Source organism: Oncorhynchus keta, chromosome 26 (genome assembly GCF_023373465.1).
Source record: "Oncorhynchus keta strain PuntledgeMale-10-30-2019 chromosome 26, Oket_V2, whole genome shotgun sequence".
Lineage (NCBI taxonomy): Eukaryota > Metazoa > Chordata > Actinopteri > Salmoniformes > Salmonidae > Oncorhynchus > Oncorhynchus keta.
Genome location: NC_068446.1, coordinates 28,128,684 through 28,149,394, shown reverse-complemented (window position 1 = coordinate 28,149,394; position 20,711 = coordinate 28,128,684). Strand labels below are relative to the sequence as shown.

General features: G+C 43.7%; 1 protein-coding gene across 5 annotated transcripts in view; it reads right to left on the bottom strand.

Moving 5' to 3' along the window:
- The window catches only part of LOC118359206 (semaphorin-6B-like), a 150,629-nt gene extending 131,343 nt beyond the window's left edge, over positions 1-19,286 (bottom strand). For 2 of the 5 annotated variants that reach the window (XM_052480481.1, XM_052480482.1), the window contains exon 1: positions 19,033-19,286. In XM_052480481.1, the coding sequence (XP_052336441.1) occupies positions 19,033-19,161 (129 nt within the window). In that variant the 5' untranslated portion in view covers positions 19,162-19,286. Of the gene's footprint in view, positions 1-4,419; positions 4,508-18,412; positions 19,012-19,032 lie in introns of those variants that run through there. The other 3 variants (XM_052480483.1, XM_052480485.1, XM_052480484.1) reach the window with 3 other exon arrangements.
- Between the last annotated feature and the right edge of the window lie 1,425 nt (positions 19,287-20,711).

The following is a 20,711-nucleotide window of genomic DNA, read 5'->3' as shown; positions in this document are numbered from 1 at the left end:
TTGGTATAGCATACCGTGCTCACTGCCTACAGCTAGTTTCCCATCTTTATTACGCTTCACTCTGATGGTGAACTACCCTGGAGGAGAACAGGTTAACATCAAGACATTACATTGTTCATCTTTTCTAATAAATGGTTAAAAGCTCACGTGGTGTTTCCTTTCTGTACTGACTTCTGTAATCAGATTACAAATGCTGTCTGGTCAAAAGAGAGTATGGCATGTCGTACTCTTTTTGTCCAGACAGCATTCGATACATGGGCTACATATACTGTAGTAAGACTGTTTTGCACTGTTTGGATCCTGGAATTATTTTGGATGAATGTAGCAACAAAAAAAATTAAGTGATTTATTTGCCAATCAGATGAAAACATAATGACTGATTGTGTTAATGGCACATTAAGAGATAATACATTTTAGTAAGCGCGTGCACAGACTCTGTCTGGGGCCTCCAAATCACAAAGTTTGCCCCTGCTTATGTCACAGTGGAAGTAATTCTGGAGATGTCTCAACATCCCCCTGCCTGTCCTGACCAATCCATTAGAGGCTCACAGGCAGAACACTACAGAGGCGTGACCACAGGTGAATACCCTGTGCCCTGGGTCAGCCTCAGACAGCTGGACTGGAAACAAACACACACACACATTAGGTGAAGCCCCGTATGATGAAATTCTGTTCAATTTATGAACTGAACGCAGTGAAAGACATAAGTGAAACTCCATCTGAAACACTGTCCTGGTTATTTATGCATGTTCATGAATGTTGCATTTTATCTACAGAAACCTATAGTGGGTGGTATCTGAAACAAAAGGCCTACAAGTTTAAGATATTATATGCTACCCCAGGATACCCATTACGGGCGGTAAATATAGAAACAAGTTTGCTATATTCACGTCAGGGGAATTTAGCGAAACAAGGTTGCTATAGTCACGTCAGGGGAATTTAGCGAAACAAGGTTGCTATATTCACATCAGGGGAATTTAGCGAAACAAGGTTGCTATATTCACATCAGGGGAATTTAGCGAAACAAGGTTGCTATATTCACGTCAGGGAATTTAGCGAAACAAGGTTGCTATATTCACGTCAGGGAATTTAGCGAAACAAGGTTGCTATATTCACATCAGGGGAAGTTTAGGGCGAAACAAGGTTGCTATATTCACATCAGGGGAATTTAGCGAAACAAGGTTGCTATAGTCACGTCAGGAGAATTTAGCGAAACAAGGTTGCTATATTCACATCAGGGAATTTAGCGAAACAAGGTTGCTATAGTCACGTCAGGGAATTTAGCGAAACAAGGTTGCTATATTCACGTCAGGGGAATTTAGCGAAACAAGGTTGCTATAGTCACGTCAGGAGAATTTAGCGAAACAAGGTTGCTATATTCACATCAGGGGAATTTAGCGAAACAAGGTTGCTATATTCACATCAGGGGAATTTAGCGAAACAAGGTTGCTATATTCACATCAGGGGAATTTAGCGAAACAAGGTTGCTATATTCACATCAGGGGAATTTAGCTAAGTGTCAGTCTATTTGCAACACACCTCCTTGTTATTGCATTTCCAGTTTCATTTTTGTGTGTTGCACCTGCATTCAGTAGCTTCTATGACGCATAAACGTATGAAAGTGTGTATTCTTATTTTAAATATTTAGTTATGTCCTCGTGATGTACTTGTCTATTAATGTTATGTATTATGTCATGTTTTGTGTTTGTGTGGACCCCAGGAAGAGTAGTTGCTGCTTTTGGCAGTAGCTAATGGGGCTCCTAATAAAATACTAATACTAATAACACGCACACACACACACGCACGCACGCACGCACGCACGCACGCACGCACGCACGCACACACACACACACACACACACACACACACACACACACACACACACACTATTTCACACTCCACTCAAAGAGACACAGCACAGGGCCATCCCCAGGTCCCCTTGGAGAGACTTTGAGATGCTCGCTCGGCCACTTGCCTTCCGAGTTAACACACACTGTACCAGGGTGGAGGCCTTTACACTTCTCATTCACAGATATTGACCTGTGTGCTCCTCTTGGCGTGGCTGACTCTGTTGATGCATCAATATACAGTACCAGTCAAAGGTTTGGACACACCTACTCATTCAATGGTTTTTCTTTATTTTTTTACTATTTTCTACATTGTAGAATAATAGTGAAGACATCAAAACTATGAAATAACACATATGGAATCATGCAGTAAACTCAAAAGTGTTAAACAAATTTTAGATTCTTCAAAGTAGCCACCCTGTGCCTTGATGACATCTTTGCACACACTTGGCATTTGGGGCGGCAGGGTAGCCTAGTGGTTAGAGCATTGGACTAGTAACCGGAAGGATAGTAACTAGTAACCGGAAGGTTGCAAGTTCAAATCCCTGAGCTGACAAGGTTCTACCCCCTGATCAGGCAGTCATTGGAAATAAGAATTTGTTCTTAACTGACTTGCCTAGTTAAATAAAGGTAAAATACAAAAATTCTCTCAACCAGCTTCACTTGGAATGCTTTTCCAACAGTCTTGAAGGAGTTCCCACATTCTGAGCACTTGTTGGCTGCTTTTCCTTCACTCAATCCCAAGCCATCTCAATTGGGTTGAGGTCGGGTGATTGTGGAGGCCAGGACATCTGATGCAGCACTCCATCACTCTCCTTCTTGGTCAAATAGCCCTTACGTGTGTTGGGTCATTGTCCTGTTGAAAAACAAATGATATTCCCACAAAATGCAAACCAGATGGGATGGCATATCGCTGAAGAATGCTGTAGTAGCCATGCTGGTTACGTGTGGCTTGAATTCTAAATAAATCACAAATAGTGTCACCAGCAATGCACCATCACACCTCCTCCTCCATGTTTCACAGTGGGAACTACCCATGCAGAGATCATCAGTTCACTTACTCTGTGTCTCACAAAGACAAGTCAGTTGGAACCAAAAATCTCAAATTTGGACTCATCAGACCAAAGGACAGATATTCACCGGTCTAATGTCCATTGCATGTGTTTCTCAGCCCAATCAAATCTCTTCTTCTTATTGGTGTCCTTTAGTAGTGGTTTCTTTGCAGCAATTCAACCATGAAGGCCTGATTCACGCAGTCTCCTCTGAACTGTTGATGTTGAGATGTGTCTGTTACTTGAACTCTGTGAAGCATATATTTGGGCTGCAATCTGGGGTGTAGTTAACTCTAATGAACGTATCCTCTACAGCAGATGTAACTCTGGGTCTACCATTCCTGTGGTGGTCTTCATGAGAGCCAGTTTCATCACAGCGCTTGATGGTTTTTGCGACTGCACTTGAAGAAACTATCAAAGTTCTTGAAATGTTCCATATTGACTGACCTTCATGTCTTAAAGTAATGGTGGACTGTGATTTCTCGTTGCTTATTTGAGATGTTCTTGCCATAATATGGACTTGATATTTTACCAAATAGGGCTATCTATGTATACCACTCCTACCTTGTCACAACACAACTGATTGGCTCATACACATTAAGAAGGAAACGTTTAACAAGGCACAATTGAAATGCATTCCTGGTGACTACCTCATGAAGCTGGTTGAGAGAATGTGTGTGCAAAGCTGTCATCAAGGCAAAGGATGGTTACTTTAAAGAATCTCAAATATAACAATTATTTTACATTTTTTGGTTACTACGTGATTCCATACGTCTTATTTCATAGTTTGGAAGTCTTCACTATTATTCTACAATTTAGAAAATAGTAAGAATAAAGAAAAACCCTGGAATGAGTAGGTGTGTCCAAACATTTGACTGGTACTGTATATTGGCAGTGATACTAGGCCTGGTTTGGAATGAGGTTCTTCTGGCTGTCTGGGCTATTCTGTCCAGGCTATCTGTCTATCTAGGTCTTGCCATGGACACTGAGCTTTCCATAGGAGTGGTTCTATTATAGCCCAGTAAAAGAGTCTGGCTGTATTTCACATGCTGACACCCACCATTACATTAGGAGGGACGGTGGTGGTTGAGGGGGTTCCTGTATTGGTTGAAAGGATGCATTTGGATCTCTATATTAACCAGCCCTGCCAATGGCTAGGGGATTGGGCAGTACTCTATATCAAGGGGCTCTTATAAAATACACTGTAACACTTGATACAATAGACAGTCCCAGACCAATTTTCCAAGCTATTCTGAGGGGAACAAACGAAAGCACTTCCTGAAATAACAAGCTATTTACGTTGTGTTCCGGTTGTAATGAAATACATAAACCGCTGTCGCTCGTGCGACGTGATTGCTCTCTGGTTTTTCTGTTTTCCTTTCTGTTGTCCTCCTCTCTCCTCACTCTCGGAAGTCTGTCTGCATTTTAAACAGCCGTGCATCTCACTAATTATCATAAAATTGCTTACTTAAAGTGTCATGTTTATGACGTTCCCTCTTTTCTTCTGTGGTATCACTTACCAGCACGAAGTAAGTAGTGAAACAACCTTGTTTGTTTTTCTGGGTAAGACACCTTTGTTGACAGCCTAATGTTGCACCATCCTCCTCCCTAATGCACAAAAAACAATGAACACAACCAACACAACACTCATATTAATTCTTAAATACACTCTCACTCAACTTCGAGAGCTATAACCAACCCCACTGCGGCACAACCTGATTGGCACATTGTCACATACAGGATGGGTGTATGCTACGAGATAGTGGGCCAGAAAACTCATTTATAGACTTCTTCATATGCATGTTTTACATCCAAGTCAGGAGAAGGGTTTATGACACTATATTAAAAGAACTATCAGAATAACAGCAAAAATACTTTTCTGATAACCATAGAAATCCCAAAGCAGAGAAGGTAGTCTTTACCATCACACCCCCTAAAACACGCTGGACTGAATTCTGTAATTGAGGATATGTATTGTTCTGCGGTATAAAAGATTGATGTAGAGATACTGTGGCTATAAGACACAGATGACTCAACCGCGAGTGGGCATTCTCATTTTCCAGACTAGTTGGTTACGTTGGTTGGTGGGCCTGCCTGGGTTTGAGTGTATAATCATTTACATTAAGATTATGTTAATGCGATGCAGAGGAATTACTCTGGCTATGTAGGGTTGGGTCCCAGGGCTCTGAAAAAAACTGTCTGGCAGGCAACTCTGTAAGGCTTACAATAACCATGCCATGGGTTTAACTTCCCGGCGACGCCTCTCAACAATAACAAATACTGTGGTCACAACAATAACAAATACTGTGTATACACAGACAGTCGTACAGACAGGCGTACAGACAGACAGACTAAATAACAATATCTGCCTGTGAAAACTAGTTTGACATGTCCAATATCAGCATGATTGAAATCATGCTCTCCAATAAGGTTGGGAGGGAGGGAGAACTGAGACTGTGTTTACAAACCATCAACTATTTCTAGGGCGGGATCCCCAAAAATACACCCTACTCTCATAGGGTTTAGTCAGGGAGAATGAATGTGAGCAGTTCAACAAAGTGCACCAAGTAGCAGAGCATGCATGGCTTTAAGATGTATTTCCACAGCAGGAGTTTAAGCTTACAGCAACACTCTCCCATGGGACAATATCACACAAACGCTATTAAGGCCTTTTCTGTTGCCGAATATTTTCTGTTGCTGAGCTGTGTGTGTGTGCGCATGTTTGTGTGGCTGTGCTCAGCGTCTCCTTGGTAGTAGTAATGGCCTCTGGTTGGGCTCCCTGTCTTGCTGCTGTGAATGGAGGCAGAGATAAAGTAGGTCGGGGACTCTGTCGGGAGCTAATAAGCCACACACTGTGACAGACTTACGCCCATCAGCCACTGGGAGAGAAGAACCTCACACCCCAGCAACTCATTAATGCACCTTAGCACCAGTGATGGGCAAGCAAGGTAGGGCACAGTGCCGCAGAGCAGGGAGGGGTAGTCCATAGTGTCCACCTCACCCATGCCAATGTAACGGGATTGGTAATGTTTCCACTTGCCTCTAAAGAAAGGTGTACTCAATGTTCAAGCATTCTTATTGGTTGGTTCAACTCTGATGACAATAAGGTGTGTTGTGATTGGCCCCGCATGCAGATAGGGGGAGATCGCGAACATCAGATCGCACCAGTATGAAAATGTGATGCAAGGGGTAGGTCACGTTCTGAATACGGTTTTCTATTTTCTATTTTACAATGTATACAAGTTTGCTGTACATTACTGATTTATACATGTGTGGGTATATGGTACCTGTTAGGGATTGAGGGGCTTTCTGGGATGTGCTTTGGCATATGATTGCTGTAAATAAGTGTGTTAGCTAGCATACACTGATGTAATGGTCACATAAGCCCACTGCTAACGCAGTTGTTTTCATGCTACAGATTTGACCATCGACGGCCATCAACATCGTTAAGCCCTACACAACTAACATGCTGTTTCCTATTTAACAACAGAAATAAATCATGCTCAACTGGGACCAAAGGCTGGGGTGATTTATTTAGATAAAACACAATGCAAGGAGAGTACGATTTACATCTGTTACACCAGGCCAGGTAGAGCTGACTGAGCCCCTGGCTGGCAAATGGGCAGAGACATGAGACACGATGGTGGTAGGCCTGATCACAGATGGCGATGGGACAAGGAGGAGGTGGTGCCAGGAAAACAACCTCTCCCTCAACGTCAGCAAGACAAAGAAGCTGACCGTGGACTACAGGAAACAGAGGGCAGAGCACGACCCCATCCACATCGATGGGGTTGTAGTGGAGTGGGTCGAGAGCTTCAAGTTTCTCCGTGCCAACATCACTAAGGATCTATTATGGTCCACACACACCAACACAGTCGAGGGCACAACAATGACTCTTTCCCCTTAGGATGATTTGACACTGGTCCTCAGATCCTCAAAAAGTTCTACAGCTGCACCATTGAGAGCCTCTTGACTGGCTACATTACCGCTTGGTATGGCAACTGCGCATCCGACCACAAGGCACCACAGTACATCACTGGGGCCGAGCTCGCTACTATCCAGGACCTCTATACCAGGCGATGTCAGAGGAAGGCCATAAGACCGCTAAATATTTAAATATACTGAACAAAAATATAAACGCAACATGCAACAATTTCAAAGATTTTACTGAGTTACAGTTCATTTAAGGAAATCAGCCAATTAAAATAAATAAATTAGGACCTAATCTATGAACTTCACATGACTGGGAAGGGCCGCAGCCTTGGATGGCCCTGGGTGGGCATAGGCGCCCCCACTGGGGAGCCCACAAAAGGGCTTTATTTCAGACAGAAATACTCCACATACTTCATCAGCTGTCCGGGTTGCTGGTCTCAGACGATCCTGCAGGTGAAGAAGCCGGATGTGGATGTCCTGGGCTGGCGTGGTTACACCTGGTCTGCGTTTATGAGGCCGGTTGGACGTACTGCCAAATTCTCTAAAACAACGTTGGAGGCAGTTTATGGTAGAGAAATTAACATTACATTTTCTGGCAACAGCTCTGGTCGACATTCCTGCAGTCAGCATGCCAATTGCACAATCCTTCAAAACGTGAGACATCTTTGGCATTGTGTTGTGTGACAAAACTTCACATTTTAGAGTTGCTTTTTATTGTCCCCAGCACAAGGTACACCTGCGTAATGATCATGCTGTTCAATCAGCTTCTTGATATACCACACCTGTCAGGTGGATATCTTGTCTAAGAGGGATTTGCTCACTAACAGGGATGTAAGCAAATTAAAGCAAAAACAATTTTATAAATGTGTTTTTTGTGCGTATGGAACATTTCTTGGATCTTTTATTTCAGCTCATGAAACACGGAACCAACACTTTACATGTTCCGTTTATATTTTTGTTCAGTATAGTTAATAAAATAGCTACCCGGACTATCTGCATTGACCCTTTTTACAAGGACTTTTATGGACGCATTACGTATTCTGCTGCTACTGTTTACTATCTGTCTCATTATTCCTAGTAACATATCTACCTCAACTACCTCGTACCCCTGTACATCCACTCAGTACTGTAACACCTTGTATATAGCCAAGTTATTACCTCGTACCCCTGCACATCCACTCAGTACTGTAACACCTTGTATATAGCCAAGTTATTACCTCGTACCCCTGCACATCCACTCAGTACTGTAACACCTTGTATATAGCCAAGTTATTACCTCGTACCCCTGCACATCCACTCAGTACTGTAACTCCTTGTATATAGCCAAGTTATTGTTACTCATTGTCAAATCAAATCAAATTTTATTGGTCACATACACATGGTTAGCAGATGTTAATGCGAGAGTAGCAAAATGCTTGTGCTTCTAGTTCCGACCGTGCAGTAATATCTGACAAATAACCTAACAATAAAACAAAATACTGCATAGTTTCTGTGTATATATTATTATAGATTTTTATTTATTTATTACGTGTTTTACTTTTCTATTACTTCTCTATTTTCTTTCTATCTGCATGGTTGGGAAGGGCCCGTAAGTAAGCATTTCACTGTTAGTCTACACCTGTTGTTTATGAAGCATGTGATGAATACAATTTGATTTGATGCTGCACTGATCAGAGTGTGACTCATTAACATCCACACTAATGAAGAGCCTGGAGTGAGACACTAGGGTACAGATGAGGCTCTTGAGACACACACATAAACTGTTTTAACACGCCCAGCCTGGTTGAGCACTGCTGTTGGAAGTCTGGCACTCCTTCTCAGTCTGAGGAGTGACACACTGTCTCATTTGACATGGAAAAACAGAAAGGGATTATCCGATGAGAAAAGAACGCACCTCCATCGACAGCGGAGCAGACAAAGACAAACACTCTTCATGTGAACAAAAAGCACCTCAGCAGCTGCTTGAGCCTGGATGCTGCGTCAACTCTCTAGGAAGAGGCCTGCACAGCCACACCATTAATTACTTCTTATCAGCAACAGGGAACATGCATAACAATGCAGCCAAAGCACAGCCTAGTGGCCAGTGAAATACAAACATAATAGATTCCAGGCAACATAATCAGCTTTTCCACTTTCCTTGCTGTGAATGTGACAAAGGCTAAGTGACAAGTATATAAATATATAAAGGTGTCTGTCGGGCGGGCGGCGGTCCCCGGCCAGCCAGTCATCAAGTCAGGCAGCCATTAGGAGTATGTGGATACGGTGCTGGACTCAGTGTGAAGCTGGAATAATGGAGGAGTGTTATTACATTAATGAAGGACACTACACAGCTGCCGACGCAGGGATTTGCATGGACTTTCCTTCTCAGCACTCGGCTGATGGCTGATTAAGATCTGCCAGCCAAATCTCCCCGACACCTTGCCTGCTGATGCAGAGACAGGACGACTGTCACATGAACCCCCCCCCCACCACCCCCAACACACACACACTCCTACGCACACACATCCCTCCTCAAGCCCTGCACCCTTATCCCCCTCACCTTCTGGACTCCTCCACTCCCAAAACAAAACTGCATGTGTGGAAACCATGGAGACACCAATGGGAGACATGGAGGCAGAGATAAAGAGGTGGGATCAGCCTGCGTTCCATACAGCCAGCTGGTAAATGTCCCCAAGATAGTAAATTAACCATCTGATTAGGAATTGAAACACAGTCAAGTAAATGCACACAAGGCATCCACTTAACAAGAGATTCGCCAATAAAATGTTAACTTGCCAACAGTCACTACATCTGCTATAGAAAACAGATCAATGCCTGTGTTATTGAGTGTCATTTTTACAACATGACTTATTTTGGTTTTTAGGTTCTGTCTTAACATAGATATACTGTACGTTACTATCAAGGCATGTTACAATACTCCCTTTTTTTAAAAGGGCTAAATGTTTTGCCTGGACCTTTCCAAGGTCACACATGGTGTGAGAGAGGGAGAATGAAAAGGGAAGAGAGAGAGAAACAGAGAGAGAGAGAGTCGACAGGGGGAGAATAATTGGCCCAGCTGTCCTGAGGGCCTTATCGTATAGGAGGGGACCGAAATCTGAACTAAGGATCAACGCTGAACTCCCGAGCTGTCCCTCTTTAAGGCCCTGAGCCCTGTGGAGCTTCAAAGCCACTTTGTAGTGTCCGCTAATGGTGCCGATGACAGCAGCAGCGAGAAGCACCAAGCGGGTGAAATGTCCAGGCCAAAAAATACAAGTAGCAGAGGGAGGAACACTCCTGTCCAAAGGCCATAAAAACCCATCCTAAAATGACTGCCATATTTAACATTTGGCAGGAACAGCACTCTCCAGTGTTACTTAAACGAAGCACTCAACACTGGGGCAGTACAATTATATACACTCTGGCCGAGATTCATCAATCATTTTATTTAACCTTTATTTAACTAGGGAAGTCAGTAAAGAGAAGAGTTCCAAAACAGTTTGATTCCCTGAAAGCCAGGAGTATGCTGAGTGTAACAGGGCTGTTTAGAATCTTTACCTTTACATATTTCTACGATGATTGGGCTATTCTTCCCTGGTGCCAGCATGTGCTCACAATTTCCACACCATCATAATATTAGATTTTATTGTTGCTACTCTTTTTTTGTGGCTATTCTTCAGTTGCGTGAACATGGAAAAACTCTGTCATTGCCTTGCCGTGCCCTTGTTACCCCACCCGTAGCCTTTCAGGGAACATGAAGTTATGACAGGCTACAGGCTACAGGCCTGTGAGAGCTGGATTCTCAGGCACTTCAGCCTGGCCTGATTATTGCTTTAGTTTAGTCTCAGGGATCGAGTTTCCTTGGCTACTGCAATGGCTAAGCGAGAGAGCAGGCCAGGACTGAAACAAAACAGAGGGGACAAGCTATGCTATTTATATGGAGCAAGCAGATAATTGTTTAAAAGGTTAGTCTACAAGCAAGGGACAAACAACAGAGAAATCTGGGAACTGTTGCTGCATGCTACTGAAAAAAGCCAATTTTCTAGGCCTGTCACATGGCTGAGTGGCTGTCTGCCCAGGAGACCCACAGCTCCAGCCAATGGTCTCCCAGAATTAGCTGGTCATGCTCTAGCACCCACAGACCAACCATACAACCATGTAATTACAAGGAGGAACGGGGCAATCACTGAAGTATGATGGTAATGCATACATTATATACAGACATATATATACATACACATACACACATAACCCAATACAGACACACACACACACACACACACACTAGTGATGGCAAAACACCAAGGCTATCGGCACACACACCAAACCACCAAGCGAAATTAAATGATGGCCAGAGCAAATCACCACTAAACTCTCACATAGAGAAATAGAGAAATGTCCAAAGCAGAGCTCATTCCATGGCACAGTACCACCAGCGTTGAAATACTGCCATCTAACTGAACTCACTCCCCATGCTGCAAAGTCAAAGTTCTCAAGCTGAGTTATAGATGTTCCATTCTGACAATAAGAACTCCTCGAGCTGAACTGTTAGAGCTGAACTGACGAACTTCAAACAACCGACCCTGATATGTGTATGTGAGTCAGACGGGCGGATGAGTGTGCCATACTTTGAGCAGAAAACCTTGGATGTGTCCATCTTACGGGCGCCAAGGGATTGGGCCAATGAACAGAGTGGAGGCGCGGTCGGAGCGATGCTGGGGGCTGAGCTCTGATGTTTGCGGCAAAACAAGTCATTAAAGGCAGGAGGATGTGCATGAATATTCACACAGAGATCCACTGGCTAGAGAGCATATCAAGGAGAAAAATCCCTACGCATTAAAACCCTGTCGGGCGGGCGGGTGGCACTGCTCTGAATGTCACTGACAGTCAGCCCGCCCTCTCTCTAAGCGAGGCAGACAGTGAGCCATTTTGATTGCTCCACCAGCAGACCAGGGGGTGAAAAACATTTACATGCAAATACAGATGACCCTCTAGTTATGAGCAGGCATGTAGTCATGGGATTTCTGAATGCACACGAACAGCAAATAACCACATAGGAGACCAGCAAATAGTCCTCCACTACCACCCTGAAAGAGGAACTACAGTATACAACATCCTTTATTTCCAATAAAATACAGGAACTACAGTATACAACATCCTTTATTTCCAATAAATACAGGAACTACAGTATATAACATCCTTTATTTCCAATAAAATACAGGAACTACAGTATACAACATCCTTTATTTCCAATAAAATACAGGAACTACAGTATACAACATCCTTTATTTCCAATAACATACAGGAACTACAGTATACAACATCCTTTATTTCCAATAAAATACAGGAACTACAGTATACAACATCCTTTATTTCCAATCAAATACAGGAACTACAGTATACAACATCATTTATTTCCAAAAAAATACAGGAACTACAGTATACAACATCATTTATTTAAAATAAAATACAGGAACTACAGTATACAACATCCTTTATTTCCAATAAAATACAGGAACTACAGTCTAGTGTATGTACAGTATATAGTATCCAAAAAAGGCAGATATGCGGTGCCTCATAAACAGATTAGCTGTTAAAGCTCCATAATCCTCTCTATCACATATAACATATTCTTTGAGTATGCAGAACACTCACCAATGTATTTCCTACCTACAACCAAACCCACTCATCTGGAAAGATTGTGTTAATAATAGTCATCAAACATTCGCAGTCAATTTCCACAATTATGTTGTCCACCAACGACCACCAGCTCTTCAATCCATAATGCTTAACTGCACGACTGGAGCTAATAGAGGATGGCAGGTGACAGATTGTGGCCTGTTAGAAGGAGGGATGTGGGGGTCTTGGATAGGGGAGACCCTGGCTCAGACTCAGGCCCTGACACAGGCCATGTGATGCTCTGATTGGAACCCACCTGCTGTCCTGAGACCTGTTGCCTCCAGATGGCCCCTGGGCCCCCCTTCCCTCCATCACACGTTCTCTATCCTTCCCTCATCTCTGACTCAGGCCATGGCTCTCTGGCTGGCTCCACAGAGAGGGGGCAGAGCAGACGCTCAGCACAGCCAGACATCTTTGATTCCTCACACCAGAGATGCCGGCACCATACATTAATTGGTGCTTCGTGAACAGTTGATTTAGTGCTTTCGAGGGCCCACTTCATCAGAGTAAGCAGTCTACAGAGTCTATTATGCTTCTGCCCACCCAGTGTAATCCTGCTGGTCCTCCACTGCTACTGCATCTCTGCCCCCTGACACTGACCGTCATCCCCCTCCTCTCTCCATCTCTCCCCCTCCCTGGGTCTCTGTGAACATTACCTCACAGCTGGACTTCACCCATCACACAGGACACCCAGGCCTTGGCACCACTCCCTCCTCATGCCTGACCCCCTCACCCATCCCTCCCCTCGGTACAGTTTCTCTTCAGCCTGACTGCCTAACGCATGACTGGCTCCCCTCGCAGAGTGCAGTAAGCCATTCATTTCTTCAAAGCGGAAAACAAGTGGCACTGTACATGAGAAAAATAAACACAGCAAAACAGGCAGGCAGACAGAGAGAAACAGAATAGAACAGAATGGGCTGGTAATGAAGAGGACCACATTAGCTACTGGTAAACTACAGTACACTTTGAACAGAAGGAGGAGTCGCTAGGCTTAGAATGATAAACAAGCACAATCTCATCGTTTCTCAGCAAAACAAGCAATTGGAGGATATAGTCTCTCTAAAATAAAGGCAGCCATAAATGAGGAGTATGATATCTGTGGGCCTAAAGGGCACACATCCACAGCCTCACACTGTGGTGGTGAAGTGTGACTCAATCACTCCCACTTCCTCCCCATCCAACAACAATGGTCTGTTAGTCAGCAACAACACAAAAAGAGCCAGGTTGGCCAAATGGGAAAGATGAGGCATCTAAGGTATTAAGGGTATGCTTGTTAATTGTGTATGTGGAGTTTAACGGGAAACGGCCTGTTACACATCTCTCCACAGGGTACTATTAGAGTCTCCATGCAAGCCGCCTCATCGTGTGTGTGTGATTGTGTGATTGTGTGTGTGTGTGTGTGTGTGTGTGTGTGTGTGTGTGTGTGTGTGTGTGTGTGTGTGTGTGTGTGTGTGTGTGTGTGTGTGTGTGTGTGTGTGTGTGTGTGTGTGTGTGTGTGTGTGTGTGTGTGTGTGTGTGGTAAAGTAAAGGGGGACCAGTCTGTCCACATCTTTCCTTGCGATGGCCCATCGTTAGTCTCTCCACTCATTAACAAACCTCTATACGCCACATTGGCCATGTCGATGGTGGTACAGTCACAACCAACCAGCTGACAAGGTACAAATCTGTCGTTCTGCCCCTGAACTGGCAGTTATCTCACTGTTCCTAAGCCGTCATTGAAAATAAGAATTTGTTCTTAACTGACTTGCCTAGTTAAATAAAGGTAAAAAAATGCACCGAAGGGAGAGAGCCATGTCAGAGTGCCTCAATGACAAAAAAACAGCCTATATAAAGCATCCTCACACATAGACTGTATGTTCATTCATGTCCAGGAAGTAATGCCTCATCCTGCTCCATCACATCTGCCTGCCTTTCCTGCACAATATCCTTCATGATGCACTGCCAAAGGCACTATGGAATTGTATCCATGGAAATGTGTATTTTCTCTGTAGTGGAATGAATCCCCCCTCTCCTACATCTAAACATGGAGAAGTAATGTATTAACCATACAGAGGGCTTTTTATTCAACAGCTAGCCGAGTCAGTCCTCAGAGAGACTGTAGCTTTGTGCTCCTCCATCACCTCAGGCTTATGTAACAGATACCCTTCACCTTCCCAGAGCCTCTCCACTGTTAGAGGCCACAGACACCAAATTATAACATAGAAGAAATATGCCTCAGAATGAGAATGAGCAGCAATGGGAAAGCCTTTGAGGGAAAATGAAAGAGCTCTGATTATTGACTATTTCAGGAGACATTATCTTTGTACCGCTTCGTTTATCCTCCTGCCTTGCTTTGGTATTGCACTAGATATACAGTACATTTAAGCAATACCCGAGGAGGTGTGATATATGGCCAATATACCACGACTAAGGGCTGTTCTTAGGCACGCCACAACTGGACACAGCCCGTAGCCGTGGTATATTGTCCATATATCACAAACCCCCGAGGTGCCTTATTGCTATTATAAACTGGTTACCAACATAATTAGAGCAGTAAAATTAAATGTTTTGTCATACCCGTGGTATACAGTCTGATATAAGATGGCCATCAGCCAATCAACCTAATCAACCCACTCAGCCAATCAACCCACCCAGTTTATAATTTACATTGTAGTAATTTAGCAGAAGCTCTTATCCAGAGCCGTACAGTAGTGAGTGCATACATTTTCATACTGTTTTCCTACATTATTTTCTACGGTTCTATTCTACATTCTATTCTCCTATAGCCAATGGCTTTACCAGCCTGATGATAGATGGGGCAGTAAAGAACAATAACACACAAATTGACATTTTGTAGAATTTTTGTGCCATAGTTTAAAACTCACGAGACAACATATTACCCAGGGGTTGGTTATTTATTCTACAGTCTTTCCAGTGTCTAGGGTACCCAAACTCACATATAAGTATAAAGAAAACCTTGAGCGTGAAAAAGTGTGTGTACTAGAGATATATATGATCGGAGCCATATGGGAGGAAAGGAGAGAGGGGAAATCAAATGGAAAGTGCAGATGATGAGGGAGAGTGTGATTAAACAACAGGAGGGATTGGTGGCTTGGTGACCTCTGGCCAGCTCCAGCCGCACCTCGCCGCAGGTGAGGGGTAGCCGCTACACTGCAAGCCCATTGGAGCCTGGGAATGGAGGCCCCAGGGGTCACCGGCTAACCTGTTTATCTGCTGCCATAGCAACCCCAGCAGCGGCCTTGGGCAAACATAAACAGTGGTAGCAGCGGATGGCTGCTGGGCGCCGTGCCTAAATGGTGAGGTGAAATGGATAAAATACAAGGCACTGCTGATTCCTGCAAAGGAGCACACAAGAGCCCTGTCTGTCCACTCCTCACTCTGCAGCACGGACTGACACTGACCAAGCCTCTCATTCACCTTCCCTTTCTCCTAACGCCACGTGCTAAGTGGAAACATTGCTACGGTAAATTTGTCCCATTCAGAGTCCCAGTGGGCAGTGTCCTTCTCCTGACAGCCCAAAGAGAGGCCACACTGCTTGGGAGGGCCTGACATCAAGGTCCAGTGGGAGGGAGAGGGGAGGGCTGGCAGAGCAGGTTAGCCTTGGGGCCCCCAGGCAGGCAGCTCAATAGTCAGGGGGTGGTAGCCAGTGATCGGGCTACCCTGACCAGGTAACATAACCCCCAGGAGGGGGTGGCGGGGACAGGATTGAGACCCCTGCGACAGGACAGGGGCACCTGTTATTTTAGCACAGTGGGCTCAACACTTGCTCTGAGGGGCGCTGGCCTGCGCGGCTGCTAGAGAGTGGAGAGGATACTAACAGGGCATCCATTCAACAAATCCTGGACAGCACTGAATCACACACACACACACACACACACACACACAAACACACACACTGTGGTAGAGAAACAAACACACACATTTAGGCGCACAGACACAAATACACACAGGCACACACTATGACAGGAAAACGAACAGACTGTGACAAACAAATTCTCCCTCTCTTTTTATTTCTCTTTTCTCTCTCTGTCTCTCTGTCTCTCTCTCTCTCTCACACACACACACACACACACACACACACACACACACACACACACACACACACACACACACACACACACACACACAAACACAGTACTCAGACAGATCCCACAAATTATTATTCTGGTAGGGGCCTATTTTCTCTTATTTAATCCATGCTCTTCAGCTCTTAAAGTACAATGAGGAGATCACAGCATTTATCAGACAGGCATTTCCCTCTGTTCTTCTCACCTAATTTATTCCTTATGATAGTTGTTGTGTAATCAGTGCTAGTGGGATGATGAGTGTACAAGGAGGTCGGAGGCAATAGCAGGGAGAAAGGTGTAGTAGAGGAACTCCTTAGCCATGAGAACACACAGCACAGTCACCCACTAAGCCAGTAGCCCTCCCCTCTCTCTCTTCTTCCATTTTCTCCCATTCTTACTCGCTCTATTCCATTCTATTTTCTCAATTTCTCTTTCTCTCTCTCCCTCTACACATAGGCAAAGAAAACAATGACATGAGGCTGGAACTGTAGGACAATAGCCCAGCATCTGGGAAACAGGAGAGTTAATTTGTGTATAGGTGAGATCTGCAACCTGTGGCAGAGCCCAGGGAGAAAGAGAGGCCTTTCAGGGGATTTTAAAGAGCCCCTTGTCCTTAGAGCCTGATTGACACATGTGAGTGAGGGGAGGGCTTGTGCTGTTATATCTTAGCTTTTGCTGGCTGAACAGAACTGTCTCCTCTCCCTAGCCCCCTTTTCTCTTCCACTCTCCTCTCTTACACTTGGGCTCATTATTGGAATGCTCTGACCCTTGGGGACTTCACTTACTTGTCTCCCTTTCCAGGCCACAAACCCCAGGGCCCAACAAAAGGCAGCTCAAAGGCAATTTGAATTTGAAACAGGAAGCACAACAAAAACGTGCAGCTTTCTCCTGAAAGAAGAAACTTTGGGGAGCTCAGTGCCAGCAATTCAAAATTAGCCCTCACATAAAAACGCACATTAGATTTTGACACTAACTCAGTGTCCTGTAAAGGCAGCAGCTGCTTCAGAAATAGAGGGACAGAGTAAAGGGAGAGAGAGGAGCCCGAGGGGAGGACAGGTGTAAGGACACCTGGGGGCCATTGGGCAGGATCACAGATCAGCATGCACAACCACCAGCAGTGCCACTGGACACACACCAAACACAGAGAGGGCTGCTGCCCTCATAGCTATTGAACTCTTCGTGTGAGAGAAGAGTAAAAGGAGTCATTTCTGTGCATTTTAAGAACATTTTAAATTATATTTAGTCAATAATAATAATAATAATAACAAATAATAAGAATAATATGGTTTAATGCATTGGAATAGTAGGCTAATTGGCTAAATATATCATAGCCTGATATTGCACAGTAATAAATAAATAGCCTATTATTTTAGAAAATAGTAAACATGTCAGTGTCAATTACTTCTCTATAAATAGGGAAGGAATAAACATAGCATGCTTTTTTTATAGTCAACAATTAATAAATCCCGCTGTCTGTAAAAAACATGAAATCTTCATGTGGTTTGGACATGGAGCTACGCAGTATGAAATCGAGAACTAACTACACAATGATAGAAAAACTAGGTAGACTAACATTAGGCAATTGAACAACATTTTACATTTATGTCGCAATAATGTGTGTCATTGTGATAACTGTGAAACTCTCCCTCCGAGGGAAAATACCAAGGCCAATTTCAAGTAAGTTCCCTACATTCGTTTGAGCCATTTTCAAACCATTGACAAATCATCACATTTGATTATATTTGGAACACCATTGTACCCAATGCATCGGCATGGCGCGACCGGAGGCAATGTCCCACAGCGCGCACCACCACCCTCAAACACCGGACCCCAACGTTGGACAGCTCCGTTCACTTACCGCTTATTTTCGCGTAAAGGGTGCGCCCGGAACGCGGCGGTTACACAGTTCTTGCCTCTCTCTACAGTCTGATTTCCCCTGGATTAATATCCAGTATGTAAGAAGAGGAGAGAGTGATCCGATGTTTTCGTCAAACCTAATCCTAACCTAATTTGTAAACTACTAGCCTACTCCTCTCTGTCGCATCTGTCTCTGGCAACAAAAAAAAATTCCTGTACGGCAGCGTGACATCCTTAAGACAACTGTCTCCGGGTTGTGTTTTCATATACACCCGCTACCTCCCAACACCACCTGTCCCCGGTGGAAAACACACCACAAAGCGCTTCTTATGTCGCGCCACGACACATGGCATTCCCCTATAGCTCTGCAGCAATATTCCTCCTCCGCAAGCCGTCCGGAATCAAAGTAATGTGTAATTGCTGGTAGAAGTGGCTGATGTAGAAGGACTGATTGCAATAACAATCCATGCAGTACCCAGTGTCACTGAACCAGCTGTACAATAAGACAATTACATATGTTTCCGTCTCCCGGCCTGCGCTATAGCAGTTGCGTTATCAATCATCTATCCCCACAATAGTTATTTTGTGCTCGATGTAGCTGCGCACGGCTGGTGCTCTTACCAGTAGAATGTCATTGCTGCGTCGTTTTACTTCGGGTCTCACTGAAAGAAAAGGCTGTTCATCAGTTTGGAATGCGCCCCCTTTCCAGTATGCTCCAGCTTCAGGATTCTCCGGGAAGGAAAATCTCATTAATCGGGTTATTACAAATATGTAGCCTAATTTTTTTCTGTGGTTTACCCCTCAGGTGCTTTGTCAAGGTAGGCTCTGTTTCTCTACTAACGGTGGAATACAGCATCTTCAGTAGGCTACTGCTCCCTCTGTCACCCACAGGGACAGAAAACAAGGCGATACCAAAACCTGAAGCAGAATTATGCAGTGACTGGAATGGAATTAATTCATAGTTGGGCTAACGTTTAGGCCTAATTAGGCAAATTATTTTATTCTTAAATAAAACATCAAAGGAATGCTTTGGGATTTTAACAATGAAGCCATGTATCAACTTCCCCAGAGTCAGATGAACTAATGGATACCAAGCAGTTTGAAGGAAGTTGCTAACTAGCGTTAGCACAATGACTGGACGTCTATGGTAACAGCTAGCATTACCATAGACGTCCAGTCAATGTGCTAACACTCGCAAAACTAACTCTAACTTCCATCATACTGGATACCGAGACATAAAAATGGTATCCACAAGTTAATCTGACTCCAGGGAAATAGATGAAGGTCTTCTTTACCAGAATCCCAAAGTATCCATTTTAAAGTCCAGGTAGCAGATAATGGACCCTATCAGATATGTATGTAGTTCGTGCTGTACATTGCATTCGGAAAGTATTCAGACCCCTTGACCCTTTTACATTTTGTTCCATTACATACAAATTCTAAAATTCATTAAATGCATGTTTTTCCTGCTCAACCTACACACAGAAACCAATGATGACAAAGCAAAAACAGGTTTTTAGACATTTTTGCACATTTATTACAATTAAAAAACAGAAATACCTTATTTACATACAGTACCAGACAAACGTTTGGGTCACACCTAATAATTATCTTTATTTTTACTATTTTCTACATTGTAGAATAATAGTGAAGACATAAACAATATGAAATAACACATATGGATGTAGTAACAAAAAATTGTTTCAACAAATCAAAATATATTTAATATTTGAGATTCTTCAAAGTAACCACCCTATTCCTTGATGACAGCTTTGCACACTCTTGGCATTCTCTCAACCAGCTTCATGAGGTAGTCACCTGGAATGCATTTCAATTAACAGGCGTGTCTTGTTAAAAGATCATTTGTGGATTTTCTTTCCTTCTTAATGCGTTTGTGACAAGGTAGGGGTGGTATACAGAAGATAGGCCTATTTGGTAAAATACCAAGTCCATATTATGGCAAGAACAGCTCAAATAAGCAAAGAGAAACAACTGTCCATCATTACTTTAAGACATGAAGATCAGTCAATCAGGAACATTTCAAGAACTTTGAAAGTTCTTCAAGTGCAGTCTCAAAAACCATTAAGTACTATGATGAAACTGGCTCTCGTGAGGACCGCCACAGGAAAGGAAGACCCAGAGTTACCTCTGCTGCAGAGGATAAGTTCATTAGAATTACCAGCCTCAGAAATTGCAGCCCAAATAAATACTACACAGATTTCAAGTAACAGACACATCTCATAATCAACTGTTCAGAGGAGACTGCGTGAATCAGGACTTCATGGTCAAATTGCTGCGAA